Here is a 12,281-nt window from a genome sequence, read left to right on the forward strand (position 1 = left end):
TTGAAAACAACTAACCAAAAAGTTGGTCACTTATTCTCGGTGGCACCGAATGGAATGTTGGTGGTACCGAGTTCTAGGGGTTGGCAAAGGTTCCGTATCTCGAAAAATCGGTAGGCCGAGTGGAAAATATTGGTGGCACCGATTTTGATATATAAGCTTTGGACAGAGAATTTTTTGGGAGAATGGCTGGGTATTTTCGGTGGCTATATCTAAGCGGTTGTGCAACCAATTCATCATAGATACCTCACCCACTTTAATAGTGTTGGCTTTCCTATGGACTCATATGTGATTTCTCAGAAATATAAATGCATAGTCTTATAGCTGGAAGCTTGACCAATCCTATTTATTTCCTTGCATCAAGGGGTTCTCCTCACAATCCTTGGCCAATGCATCTTTGAACTTTTCTTAAATATAACTAGCAATATGCCCGCGTGTTGCAACGGAGACAAAAAATATTATGTGTTTTAGCCATATAAGCGTTTTTAGGATTGATTCAATACCCTCACATACGAACATCCTCTCTTTTAACATGGTGGCTCATCATGTTGCCACTTAACTTTCTCTCCCGCCCTCATTGATGATGGTCATGATGTTCACGTGATCACAATACATTCAACATGCTAAATTCTAAGGTAATGAGCTTGCCACTACATGCCAGACTTTTCATTATGTTGCATAATCAAATATTTAAAAGTTTAAAAACAAATCTCATCGACCACGAACTACTCCCACGTCTATACATAGAAAGACTTTCGAAAATCTAATCAAATCCTAGACATAAAACTTTGAATTGGTGAATAGCTTTTAAATCGTCATTTTTTGAAATTTTGGATTTTTACAAAAAAATCACGAACATTAGTTTTGTTTACGAAGATTTTCTGAAATGCATAATTTTTTTTCAAGTTCATGAGCATTTTTTGACTCAACAAACATTTTTTAGATCACTCAACCTTTTTAAAATCAGGGAACAAATTTTATTTTATTTGTTTTTTGACTTTTTGTTTACATTTTCTAAATTTGATGGACACTTATTTCAGATTCCCGAATATGTTTTGAACCCACAGACATTTTTTCAAAGTCATGAGCATGATCATTTCCCGACTATTTTTTCAAATCATGGTTTTTTTTTTACAAATACACCAATATTGTTTGAATCCATAAAACTTTTATGGCTTCCTAAAAAATTGCATTCACATACATTTTATAATTTTGCGAACATTTTTTACAATTCACCACTTTGAAATTTGGAAATGCCGAATTAATTTATAGAAGGATGAGAACATAATGAGAAAAGAAGAAAGAAAAAATGAAATGGAAAAAAATAGAAGAGTCCAGCCCCGCACACGGGCTGAGGGATCGAACCCTGGTCACCTGCATCGAACAACCATGCATTTATCACTACAGGCCTTTGCCACTACAGCGGACGAGTGCATGTGTTCTCTATTCATATTAGCTCTTTATAATAACACAAAGCACACGATGACTTTGGAAAAGTCTAAAACATTTTGTTTACTTATGGGTGACATAACGAATATTTATGTCAACTTTAGAGGTAATATTATTAACGGACGACCAGAAACACTAATTGCTTTATTATTAGATAAATATTAAATAAGATCATTAATTTAATGGCACATATGTTGTCATCAATTATCAAAACCAACTTAAGGAGCAATTGTGATTTCACCGTGCCGTCCACATTCGAGATGAAGACGAGATTTCCAATCCATTGAATTTGCCCCTTCTTTTTTGCGGTTTGCATTTCCCCGCTCGTCCTAAGAGCATCTTTAGGAGATCCCGTAAAGAGACTGCACTCCTATAGTTTCGGCAAGTATATGAGTTTGGTCCGTTTTTCTTGCCAGAACAAATTCCGTATCCCGCGTGTGATCCATAAAAAATTTACCATGGCTGGGAAAAAGACACTCTTCATCGTTATTTATGTGGTTTCACCGCTCGGATATGGGTCAAGCCCTATCCGCCTCCGTCGCCGCGATTCCTGTCCCACTCTGCCCCAATTTCTCGCCACCGACGAGCCTAAAAAAATCCCTAGCGATCCGTCCCGACCCATGGACGGCTACGAAAATGGTGGGGATGACACGGAGCGCCGCTGTCGCCGCACCTCTGACGATGCACGCAAGTGGGGGGGGGGGTGGTGGCTCAACTATGGGAGCCGGCCGCCGCCGGCTTTCAAACGCCGCGAGCTCCCGGTTCGCCATCGCTCCTCCTCCGGCTCCTCTGCCGCTAGGAGCTCGTCCACGGGCGCCTCGAGCTCGCGGCTCACTCCGGTCAAGAGGGAGCCGGAGGAGCTAGAGCCGCTCGCCGTCAAGCTCGAGGACGACGCGGACCCGCCACGTCGAGGCGTCATGGGCCCTGAAGTCTACCTTCCCTCGGGGCAGGAGGACCACCTCGAGCATGTCATCATGGAGCTCTCGATGAGGGAGGCGGAGGAGGCCGACGCATGCCGCTGCCGCAAGCTCGAGGTCGAGGAGATCTTCCTCAAGCAGGATATCGCGGCGTCGCATGCGCACATGTCCAAGGAGGCGGACCTGCGCGTCATGAAGGCCGAGCAGGCCAAGGTCTGGATCGACCTCGACTTCGATGAGGACTGAGCTCCTCCGGCCCCTCCGTCGCGTTGTTGCCGTCGCACCCGTCGACTTTGATAGTCTAGGCTCAGGTACGCTGCACGACCCGCTGATCCCCCATGTAGTATTATGATGTAGTTTGATGAACAACTATCTATGATGTATATATTGATCAATTATGTATGATAAATGTCGTTGCATGTTTTTTTTGTGATGTTTTCTTTTTAAAATTTTACAGTTTGATATACAGGATCTGATCTATAGCCCATGAATTCGCCCTGCAAATCTGATCTGCAGCGAATTTTAAACACGTTTTCCAGATCCGACTTTTACGGGGCAGATGCTCGAAATTGGGTTTCCTCGCTTTCTTTCTTTTTGGTCGCATCAACGTAAGTATCACGCCACACCGTATCATAATGTTCAAAACCAGATTTGCTCCCATGGTTTGAGAGATAGAGATCCAGACCTATCTGTATTCTTGTCTACATCGAATGCCAGTTTTGACTATGGAAATTCTACTTACGGACGTACGTACCCATCGACTGAAACGAAAGAGATACGATGACGAATAGCATTTTTTTTTCTCGAGGCGACGCTGACGCATAGGCAGTGCGACAACGTTGACCCGGTTAGGCATCGGCCGCGGGAGAGAAGCGGGGCGGTCTGACCTGACGCGGGAACTGTTCAGCCTTTGACGAACGAGCTCCGAAAACAGCAGGCCGCTCATGGTTTCTCGATAAATCCCGAGCTCGCCCACAGAAATCGGTCGTCCGAGACGCCGTCGCAGCCGGCTCTCCACGCCGGACACCGCCTCATGTACGCATGCCATGTCCCGTGTATGTATGTATATATATATATATGTCTGCATACAACGGGCAAACCATTGGCCGGGAAGAAGAACACGAGGGAAAGGGAAATAGCATTGTCTTTCAAGAGTGTAGATCATCGCAAAGCCAGGCGACGACATGGGCCGTTGGTTGAAGCCAGATGTACGTGCAAGATCGTCTACTGATATGAAATTTTGTCATGCACAGTTTTGTCTTGTTATTAATTCTCTAGTATTGCTTCAGGATGTTTATCCATCTTGCGTGCGTTAATTGACAGTCCTGGTGCTGCAGGTTTACCCGCTGATCGGCGCCATGTCGCTGGTGACGGGGATGTGCGTCTTCCAGCTCACCAGGAACGTCTTCCTCAACCCGGACGTCAGGTACTCCAAACCACCCCGATCCATCCAACGTTTCGATGCATGCATGCATGGCTCACTGAACCCCGTTTCTCTTTTGCTCTCTCGTTAGGGTCAGCAAGAGCAACCGGCAGAGCGCGGTGCTGGAGAACGCGGAGGAGGGCGAGAGGTACAGCCAGCACGCCTTCCGCCGCTTCGTCAGCGCTCATCGCCCAGAGGTCTTCCCGGCCATCAACCGCTTCTTCTCAGGGTTCAGCGCCAAGTGATGGAACGCCAAACTCCATTTATGCATGAACGTGTGTGTCAGTGTGTCGGTGTGTTTTCTTCAAGATGGATGTTGATCCTCTCGGCCTATTGCATATTTGTATGGTTTTTTTTAGGAGCAATGGAGCTCCCGGCCTCTGCATCAATCGATGCATTCAACCATATTATTTAAAAGAGTTCAAAGTAACATCTTAGGTTCAGAAAGTTCTGTAGCTCGAAATGAAAATGAAAATAAACATGATATTAAGAAAAACTGCCACATCCGGCGTAGCTAAGAGCAGACTACGATGCCTATACACCTAGTCTATTTTTAGCACGCCATCCAAACCGGTTGAACATAATCCGTGCGGCCATCTCTCATCGGTTGCACCCAATATCCATAAGCTTCCTGGAGTCCGCATGGCTGAGTAACGACCAGGTACGGATCCAAGAAGTCGCTCTGAAGATTACCTGCAAAAAGTTGTTGAAGTTCTTGCCATTAAAGATCATGTCATTCCTGGTATTTCATATAGCCCAAAATAGAGCGCATATCTCAATTCTAATAAGTTTGGATATTTCAACGTCCACTTTATTGAGCCACGTTGAAAATATCGAGCTAATGCATGTAGGTTGGATAACATTAAAAGCTATATGAATAATGTGTCATAGTAGTTTCGTAAGAGGGCAGTCCAAGAAAAGGTGTCTTATTGTTTCATTTTGCTCACAATAGCAACAATTAGATCTACCTCTCCAACTACGTTTAATTAAGTTATCTTTGGTTAATATCATACCTTTGTGTATGAACCACATAATTTTTTTAATCCTGAGAGGCACTTTGATATTCCAAATATGTAATGATCTGGATAAGGGTCCCGTATTAATCAGATCCGTATACATGGATTTTACTGAGAATACATCATTCATAGCTAAAATCCAGCGAACACTATCTAGTTGATCAGATAATTGTACGTGCATAAGTCTTCTGACTAGATGCAACTATGCATCCCAGCGTGCTCCCACTAAAGCTCGCCTGAACTGCATATTAAGAGGTACAGATTGTAATACCATGGACACATAGTCCTCTTTACGGTGTGTAATATTATAAAACATGAGATATTTAAGTGCTAGAGGTGTGTCCCCAAGTCAAGTATCTTCCCATGTTGAGGTACCATCCCCTATTATAAATTTCACCCTGTGGAAAAAAGTCACCTTTATCTTCATTAACCCTTTCCAGAAAGGTGAGTCATTTGGTCTAGTTGTAACCTGGGCTAAAGTTTTTGAGTTAAGGTATTTTTTTAGTATTGGAATCCATATTCCTTCTGTCTCTGTGGATAATCTATAAAACCATTTGCTAAGCAAGCATTTGTTCTTCACTTCCAGATTTTCAATACCCAAACCCCCCTGGTCTTTCGGTCTGCATATAATATCCTAACGTGCCAATATGTATTTTTTCTTAGCCTCATCACTTTGCCAGAAGAAACGAGATATATAAAAATCAAGTCTTTTCCGTACCCCTACTGGTATTTAAAAAAGACAAGAGGAACATGGGTAGACTTGTTAACACGGAGTTTATTAATACAAGCCTCCCTCCGTATGACATAAGCTTGCCCTTCCACCAGCTTAGTTTTTTTTTTCAAATCTATCTTCAATACATTTTCATTCCTTATTTGTTAGTCGCCTATGATGTATAGGAATCCCAAGATAGCTAAATGGTGGTGATCCCATTTCACATCTTGCTCCTCTTTTGCCTTCCCAAAACATAGGAGTTCACTTTTCTTAAAAATAATTTTCAGCCCCGATAGTTGTTCAAGCATAATAATAGTTTCATATTCCTCGCTTTAGCCATATCGTGTTCCATGAAGATAATTGTATCATCTGCATATTGTACTATGGACACACCCCCATCTACCAAATGTGGAATGAGGCCACCTACTTGGCCCTTCTCCTTGGCTGTGGCAATGAGTATTGTCAACATGTCTGCTACTATGTTGAACAACACTAGAGACATTGAATCACCCTGTCTTAATCCTTTATGTGTTTGAAAATAATGACCAATGTCATCAATAACTTTAACTCCTACACTGCCTTTCTGAATGAAAGTATCAACCTGATCTCTCCATCTTTCATTGAATCCTTTCATACGTAAAGCCTGTTGAAGAAATGGCCATTTTACTTTATCATAAGCTTTCTCGAAATCCACTTTAAAGATAACACCATCTAGTTTTTTTGTATGCATTTCGTGCAACGTTTCATGTAGGACAACCACACCCTCTAAGATGTGTCTCCCAGGCATAAACGCTGACTGCGTCGATTGGACGACTGAATGAGCTATCTTCGTTAATCTATTAGTACCAACCTTTGTACAAAAATTGAAGTTGACATTGAGTAGACAAATTGGTCTAAACTGCTCAATGCGTATAGCCTCCGCCTTTTTGGCAACAACGTAATTGTTCCAAAGTTAAGGTGGAAAAGCTGCAACTGACCATTAAATAAATCTTGGAACATAGGCATGAGGTCCCCCTTATGATATGCCAGCATTTTTTATAAAATTCTGTCGGGAACCCATCTGGTCCCGATGCCTTATTCTGTTTCATTTGTGATATTGAATCATACACCTCTTTCTTTGTAAATGGAGCTGATAAGACCTCATTCTCCTCTGCATTGAGTTGAGGTATATCCTGAATTGTGCTTTCATCCAAAGAGACCATCGTCTCTTCTGGTGCACCAAATAGTTTCTTGTAATATTCAGAGATATATAACTTTAAGTTCTCGTGACCTACTATTGTTCTTTCATCTTGCTCGAGTTGGGTAATTTTTTTCTTTCGATGTTTGCCATTTGCAATCATGTGAAAGAATTGAGTGTTACCGTCCCCATGAACCACCGTTGTCACCTTAGCTCGTAGTGCCCATTTCATCTCCTCTTCTCTCAAAAGTGTTTGCAATTTCTTCTCAACATCGATCTTGATATTCCTATCAGTAAGATTGAGATGAGGAGAATCGGCTTTCACGTCTAATTCATCAATCAGACGAGTGAGTCTTTCTTTTTCTATTTTATATATACCGCTCTAGTTTTTCGCCCATCCTATGAGGAACTAGCGCAAATGTCTGATTTTGTTTTGCCATCTTTCTATACTCGTAGATCCACCTAAGTCCGTAGCCCATTCAGTAGCTATGAGATCGATGAAACCTTCTCTTTCGAAACAACTTAGTTCAAAAGAGAAGGCATTTCTGTTACCCACATGGTTGGCCTCCCCTGAGTCAACAATAAGAGGTGTGTGATCTTAGATGGCTCTTTGTAGAGCATGTACTGTGACCAAGGGGTACTTCTGCTCCCACTCCATACTAGTCAGTACACGATCCAACTTCTCATAAGTTGGCACCTGTAGTGAGTTTCCCACGTGTATTGTCTACCAGTGAGGTCAATCCCCCTCAAATCGAGGCTCTCAATAACCATGTTGAACATAAGTGACCATCGTGTGTCGAAGTTATCATTGTTTTTTCATTCTGCCTTCGAATGATATTGAAGTATCCTCCCACCATAATTGGGAGTCTTTCTTCTCCACAAATTTTTACTAGATCTGCTAGAAAATCAGGTTTTAGCTCAGGTTGCGCCGCCCCATATACGGCTACTAGAGCCCACCTGAAACCATCAAGTTTCGACCTTACACGAAATTTGACGGTAAACTCGCCTAAACCACACTCATCACCTCTAAAGTCTCGCACTTAACCCCAAGTAAGATTCCACCAGATCTACCCCTTGGTGGTAAGCAATGCCAATCAAACTCAACCCCTCCTGATAGGGTATTTAAAAATTGAGGTGTGAAGTTATCTCTTCCAGTATATTGTAATGCCATAAAATCAAGCTTATATTCTATTGATGCTTCTCTAAGGAACCTTCTTTTAGCCAAGTCTGCAAGAACTTTGCTATTACAAAAGATTCCTTTCATATTTCATCATGAATTTTTTCTTTTGCTTCACTCTCTCACTTCTCCTTACGCCGATTCAGGAAAGACCTTCCTTTTCCAAGGTCTTCTTGGTTTTTCCTGAATAAGATTTATATTATTCTGTGCATCTATTGGTCGTGGATGACAATCGTCAATTGAAGAGGCCATATACCCCTCCGATCCCCTATCATCCACTTCCTCCACATCCCCCTCTAAGTTCAATAAGTTCTCACATAAATTTTGTAATTCTGCGCCTCCTAAGTCATTGACATTTGTATCATTCATTGGTTTCACCGCTACCATATTTTTAATAAACTATATGGTTCTACCTCCTTCTAAATCAAGAATATAATTAATGGATTTAGCTATATTTTTGCTAGAGGTACCCATAGAAATTCCTATGTCGCTAGCATCATGGATGATCTCAGAATCTGAAAAGTGAAGTATTGAAGCAACATGATCGGCAGACATAATTGTAGCTGTCTCGGCGTCTCGAAGCTTTGCGGCCCTCATGGCACGCCCCAACAACATGTCATCATCATCAGGCTTCTCCTGGATACGGTGACTGAAGCGTCGATCACCAGACGTAGGATCCGGAATCCCACCAAATGATATCACATCATCTGTGGATATCTCTGTGTGATTGTGGCCTCTCGCCTCAAGCCCGCAAGAAACATTATGCTGCTCTGGAGACGCAACCAGAACTGTCGTATAAGGTTTAGTGATAACCACATGTTGCTTGTCATTGGATCTGCATGTATCATCATTAGTCTCCTCGTCAGCCGAAGCACAAGGCCGAGGCAGCTCCAGGCAACCATTGCGCACTAGCGTGTCTGATGCACGACAGCGGCAAACCTCCTACCTGTTGCCCACTGGCATCACCGGAGTGGCCCTCCTAGTCGACGCCACCTGACTACCAGGCTAGCGCTTCTCCTGGATAATGTTGATTGGCGATGTCGCATCCACATGTTGTGTCTGACACGGAGATGATGAACGATCTTCCTCTGATATAGACTCCTCAGATGGTTGTTGGAAACCCTCCTCCACACGAACATCTCCCCATAGGCGAGTCGGTGTAGGAATCACCTCAAATGATCCAAATTGGAGGGTAGCCATGGGTGAAGCACAGGATGAAGGTGCAACTCCGCTACTCAGTGGTTTATCATTAGTAGAAGAAGAAGGCGGCTTCATGTTTTCCTTAGACCTCACGGAATGTTCATCCTGATTCGCATCTCCCTGGTTCCTATCCCAATCCTCACCATCATCCATGTGAACATCACCATCTTGTGACTATTGTTGTGTAACCTCCTCCACCTCCACATCGAGATCATAGTGCACTCCGTCATAAGACCACAGTGCGAAATTCGGTATATGCTCAACATCTAGCACCATCACAAGCAATCTGGCGGTCCCCGTTTGCGAGTAAATGGCATATCAACTTTCTCAGTCTTACCAATTAGTGAGCCAAGGCTCCAGACGATGAGGAAGTCATTAAGCAGTATCTCTGGAATGCTTGAAAATCTGATCCAAACCTTCTGTAACCGTGTACCCTGTGGTGCCGGTTTTTTGCATTCCTCAAACTGAAGTAAACATTTTCTCCCACTCACTTTGCTGACCCCGAAAGTAAGAAGACAATGAAGATCCTCACTTCTAGGAAACTTCACCTGAAAGCTATGGTCATCTACTGTTGTTGGATCCCAATTGTACGTCTCAGAAACAAGCCTTCTCGGCTGTTGAGAAACTTGCTCTGCTGTCAATGTGCCATTTGTGACTTTTACCAGTCCCGTTTGTGAACTCTCAAGACGAGGTGGAGCAAGGACTGATGTAGACCCCGGTGTCTCAAAGAACATAAGTCTGCTGTGGCAGACATCATATATGCTTATCATCGGCTTGGGAGCTAAAATAAGTGGACACGCTGCCTCAAGATGGCCTGGTTTCTGACAAATATCACATAGCGCCGTGGTGCGATCCACAACAAAGTGACCAAGAGCCCCACATCTATAGCACATCAACTTTTCCTTCTTGCGAGCCGCCTTATTGGCCCTCGCCAATTCTCTGTCATCAGTCGTCTTAGGTGCTATGACCTCTACAGGCAAAGTGGAGCTGGTAGTGTTTGCAACCCCATCGGTTGTGTGTGTTACTTACTTTCACTTCGGTACCGAGTTATTCCGATCAAAGGTACGCACTCCGCCACCGCCGCATTGTCGAAAGTTTGTACCCCTAGCACCTTCAACAAAGTTACCTTCCAGAGGTTGAAAGGGCCGGTGCCACTGGTTAGCACCTCCCCCTCGACCCCTCCGGTGTTCCAGTTCCCGCGGCCACCGCCTGGACCACCGACATTCTCTTTCCAATGAGTTGCAAAGTTTCTGTACCCCTGATTCCTGCCGCCACCACGACTCAATCCTGATCCTCCTCTTCCGGCGAACGAGACACCGTGCCACTGACCCTCCCGTGAGCCGCCAGGAACAACGCCTCGTCCCTGACCCTCCCGCGAGCCGCCAGGAGCAGCGGCACGAACGTCACCGGTTTGCTGCATGGCGGTAGATTGGGCTTCCACGCCAGCACCCAGTGCAGTAGCAGCCGTTGGCCTGGCCAGCGCATGTACTGCAAGGTTGATCTGATCGGTGTTTCGCGCTACAGCCATGATTCCCAGCGCTGGAATACGTTGCGCTCTCCCAGGCTGCGATGGGAAACCCGGTCGAGCCCTGTCGCCAGCCCTAGCGCTGCGCGATTGATTGTGAGGGGCCCTAGCGCCCTGTACTATATCCGTCGTCGTAGTATTGCACGAGTGCCTCGTCGATATAGAGTCTGGTGCACCGAAATGTTGTTGGCCCTCTGATGTGACCAGCTGGGCTACCCAGCTGGCACGAGCCCATCTGTTAGACTGACTGGCCCATCGTGGCCTAGCAGTATATTCAAACGAGCCTCCCTTGCCTCGCGGATCCCGTGATCCGATTTGGCCGGAGATGTCGTCAGTGGTCGTGCCATCACCGCCGGTCGGTTGTTCTTTCTTTTGATCAGAACTTTTGTCCATGTGTCGATGAAATCAAGAAGAGTAAGCACCGGTAAACGTACCTTCGAAAGTGGTCCTTTCCATGGACGTACCGCGGTTGCCGATGTTCGCCGGTGAACAACCCGACGAAGGACCTCCACCCTATCGTTGTCGTGATCGCCTAGCCCGTCCCAAGCGTAGTCGATGTGCGGGACGAATCAGTCAATGCATTTTGCAACCTGTTCCTCGGAATAGCCGACCTAAATGAATTCGCAGACGAGGTCCGAAGGTGAGGGAGAAGCCACCTCCGGCAGGTAGACGTCGTCGTCCTCAGCCTCATCGATGTTTGACAACGCCCAAAACCATCCGCCAACACGTCCGTGTCCTCCTGGTAGATGGCCGGCGGCGAGGGCCATCCCATCGCCCCTCCAGTCGCCCGCTCAGTCGCTCAGATCACCCCTCCGTTAATCCATATTTGTATGTGCGTTCTACATGTGAATATGTTTGTACCAACATTTATGTCTACATTATGCTCGGGAAATATAACGTGTACGTACCATGTATGTTCGTCTGGAATTCAAATCGAGATGCTGCCACTCAATACTTGAAGAGACCTCGTAATGAACGGAGACGCCAGTTGGCCATGCACCCTATATTAGCTGTCCTCTATCTTTGATAATTTTAAGTTTTCGAATATTGTAACGTAATTCATTCATGCAAGTCGTGTTATCTAACGTGCGTATGCAAAATTTGTTGGAAATATGAGTGTTTTATTATGTGATTTTACTAACAGAAATAGTAGATAAAATATAACTACCAAAACGATTATAAGACAAGACATGCGACCATACAGAGAGTATGCAAGTAGCACCTGAAGTGATGAGTATGAACGAAACATATCTTGAACAGAAACTGAAAGAAGAAGTTGCGACAGGAACTCAAACAAGAAAAACACAAACACATACTCAGTTGCAGCAATAGGAGTAGTGGGATGAATTACGTTATCTCTTTGTTCTTTGTGGGAACACAAGAAGAACACAAACACATGCTCAAACAAGAAGAACACAAACATAACTCGAACGGAGTTATCTGTTTGTTCTTTGTGGGAACTCGTTTTAGGAAATAACTTACAGTCAATATTGTTGGGAAACGTAGCATGGGAAACAAAAAAAATTCCTATGCACACGCAATACCTATCCATGGTGATGATCATCTACAAGAGGGGAGAGTGAATCTACATACCCTTCTAGATCGCTAAGCAGAAGCGTATATAACGCGATTGATGTAGTGGAACATCTTCGCGATTCAAATCGCAGCCCGTCCCGCGATCTCATCAT

General features: G+C 44.5%; 1 protein-coding gene across 1 annotated transcript; it reads left to right on the top strand.

The window, feature by feature from the left end:
- Positions 1-3,453: 3,453 nt before the first annotated feature.
- Positions 3,454-4,282, top strand: LOC123429723. The gene is made up of 3 exons (XM_045113729.1): positions 3,454-3,571; positions 3,701-3,789; positions 3,878-4,282. The coding sequence occupies exons 1-3, from the start codon at positions 3,548-3,550 to the stop codon at positions 4,029-4,031; spliced, it is 267 nt and encodes an 88-aa protein (XP_044969664.1). The 5' UTR covers positions 3,454-3,547; the 3' UTR covers positions 4,032-4,282.
- The last annotated feature ends 7,999 nt before the right edge of the window (positions 4,283-12,281 follow it).

The sequence above is a fragment of the Hordeum vulgare genome, chromosome 2H (genome assembly GCF_904849725.1).
Source record: "Hordeum vulgare subsp. vulgare chromosome 2H, MorexV3_pseudomolecules_assembly, whole genome shotgun sequence".
NCBI lineage: Eukaryota > Viridiplantae > Streptophyta > Magnoliopsida > Poales > Poaceae > Hordeum > Hordeum vulgare.

What these genes read in the sequence shown, in the direction of transcription:
- LOC123429723 (XM_045113729.1), top strand. Translation starts at nt 3,548, where the DNA reads ATGGGCCGTTGGTTGAAGCCAGAT. An exon ending in GCCGTTGGTTGAAGCCAGAT is followed by an intron (nt 3,572 to 3,700) that starts GTACGTGCAAGA and finishes CTGGTGCTGCAG; the next exon opens with GTTTACCCGCTGATCGGCGC. An exon ending in TTCCTCAACCCGGACGTCAG is followed by an intron (nt 3,790 to 3,877) that starts GTACTCCAAACC and finishes CTCTCTCGTTAG; the next exon opens with GGTCAGCAAGAGCAACCGGC.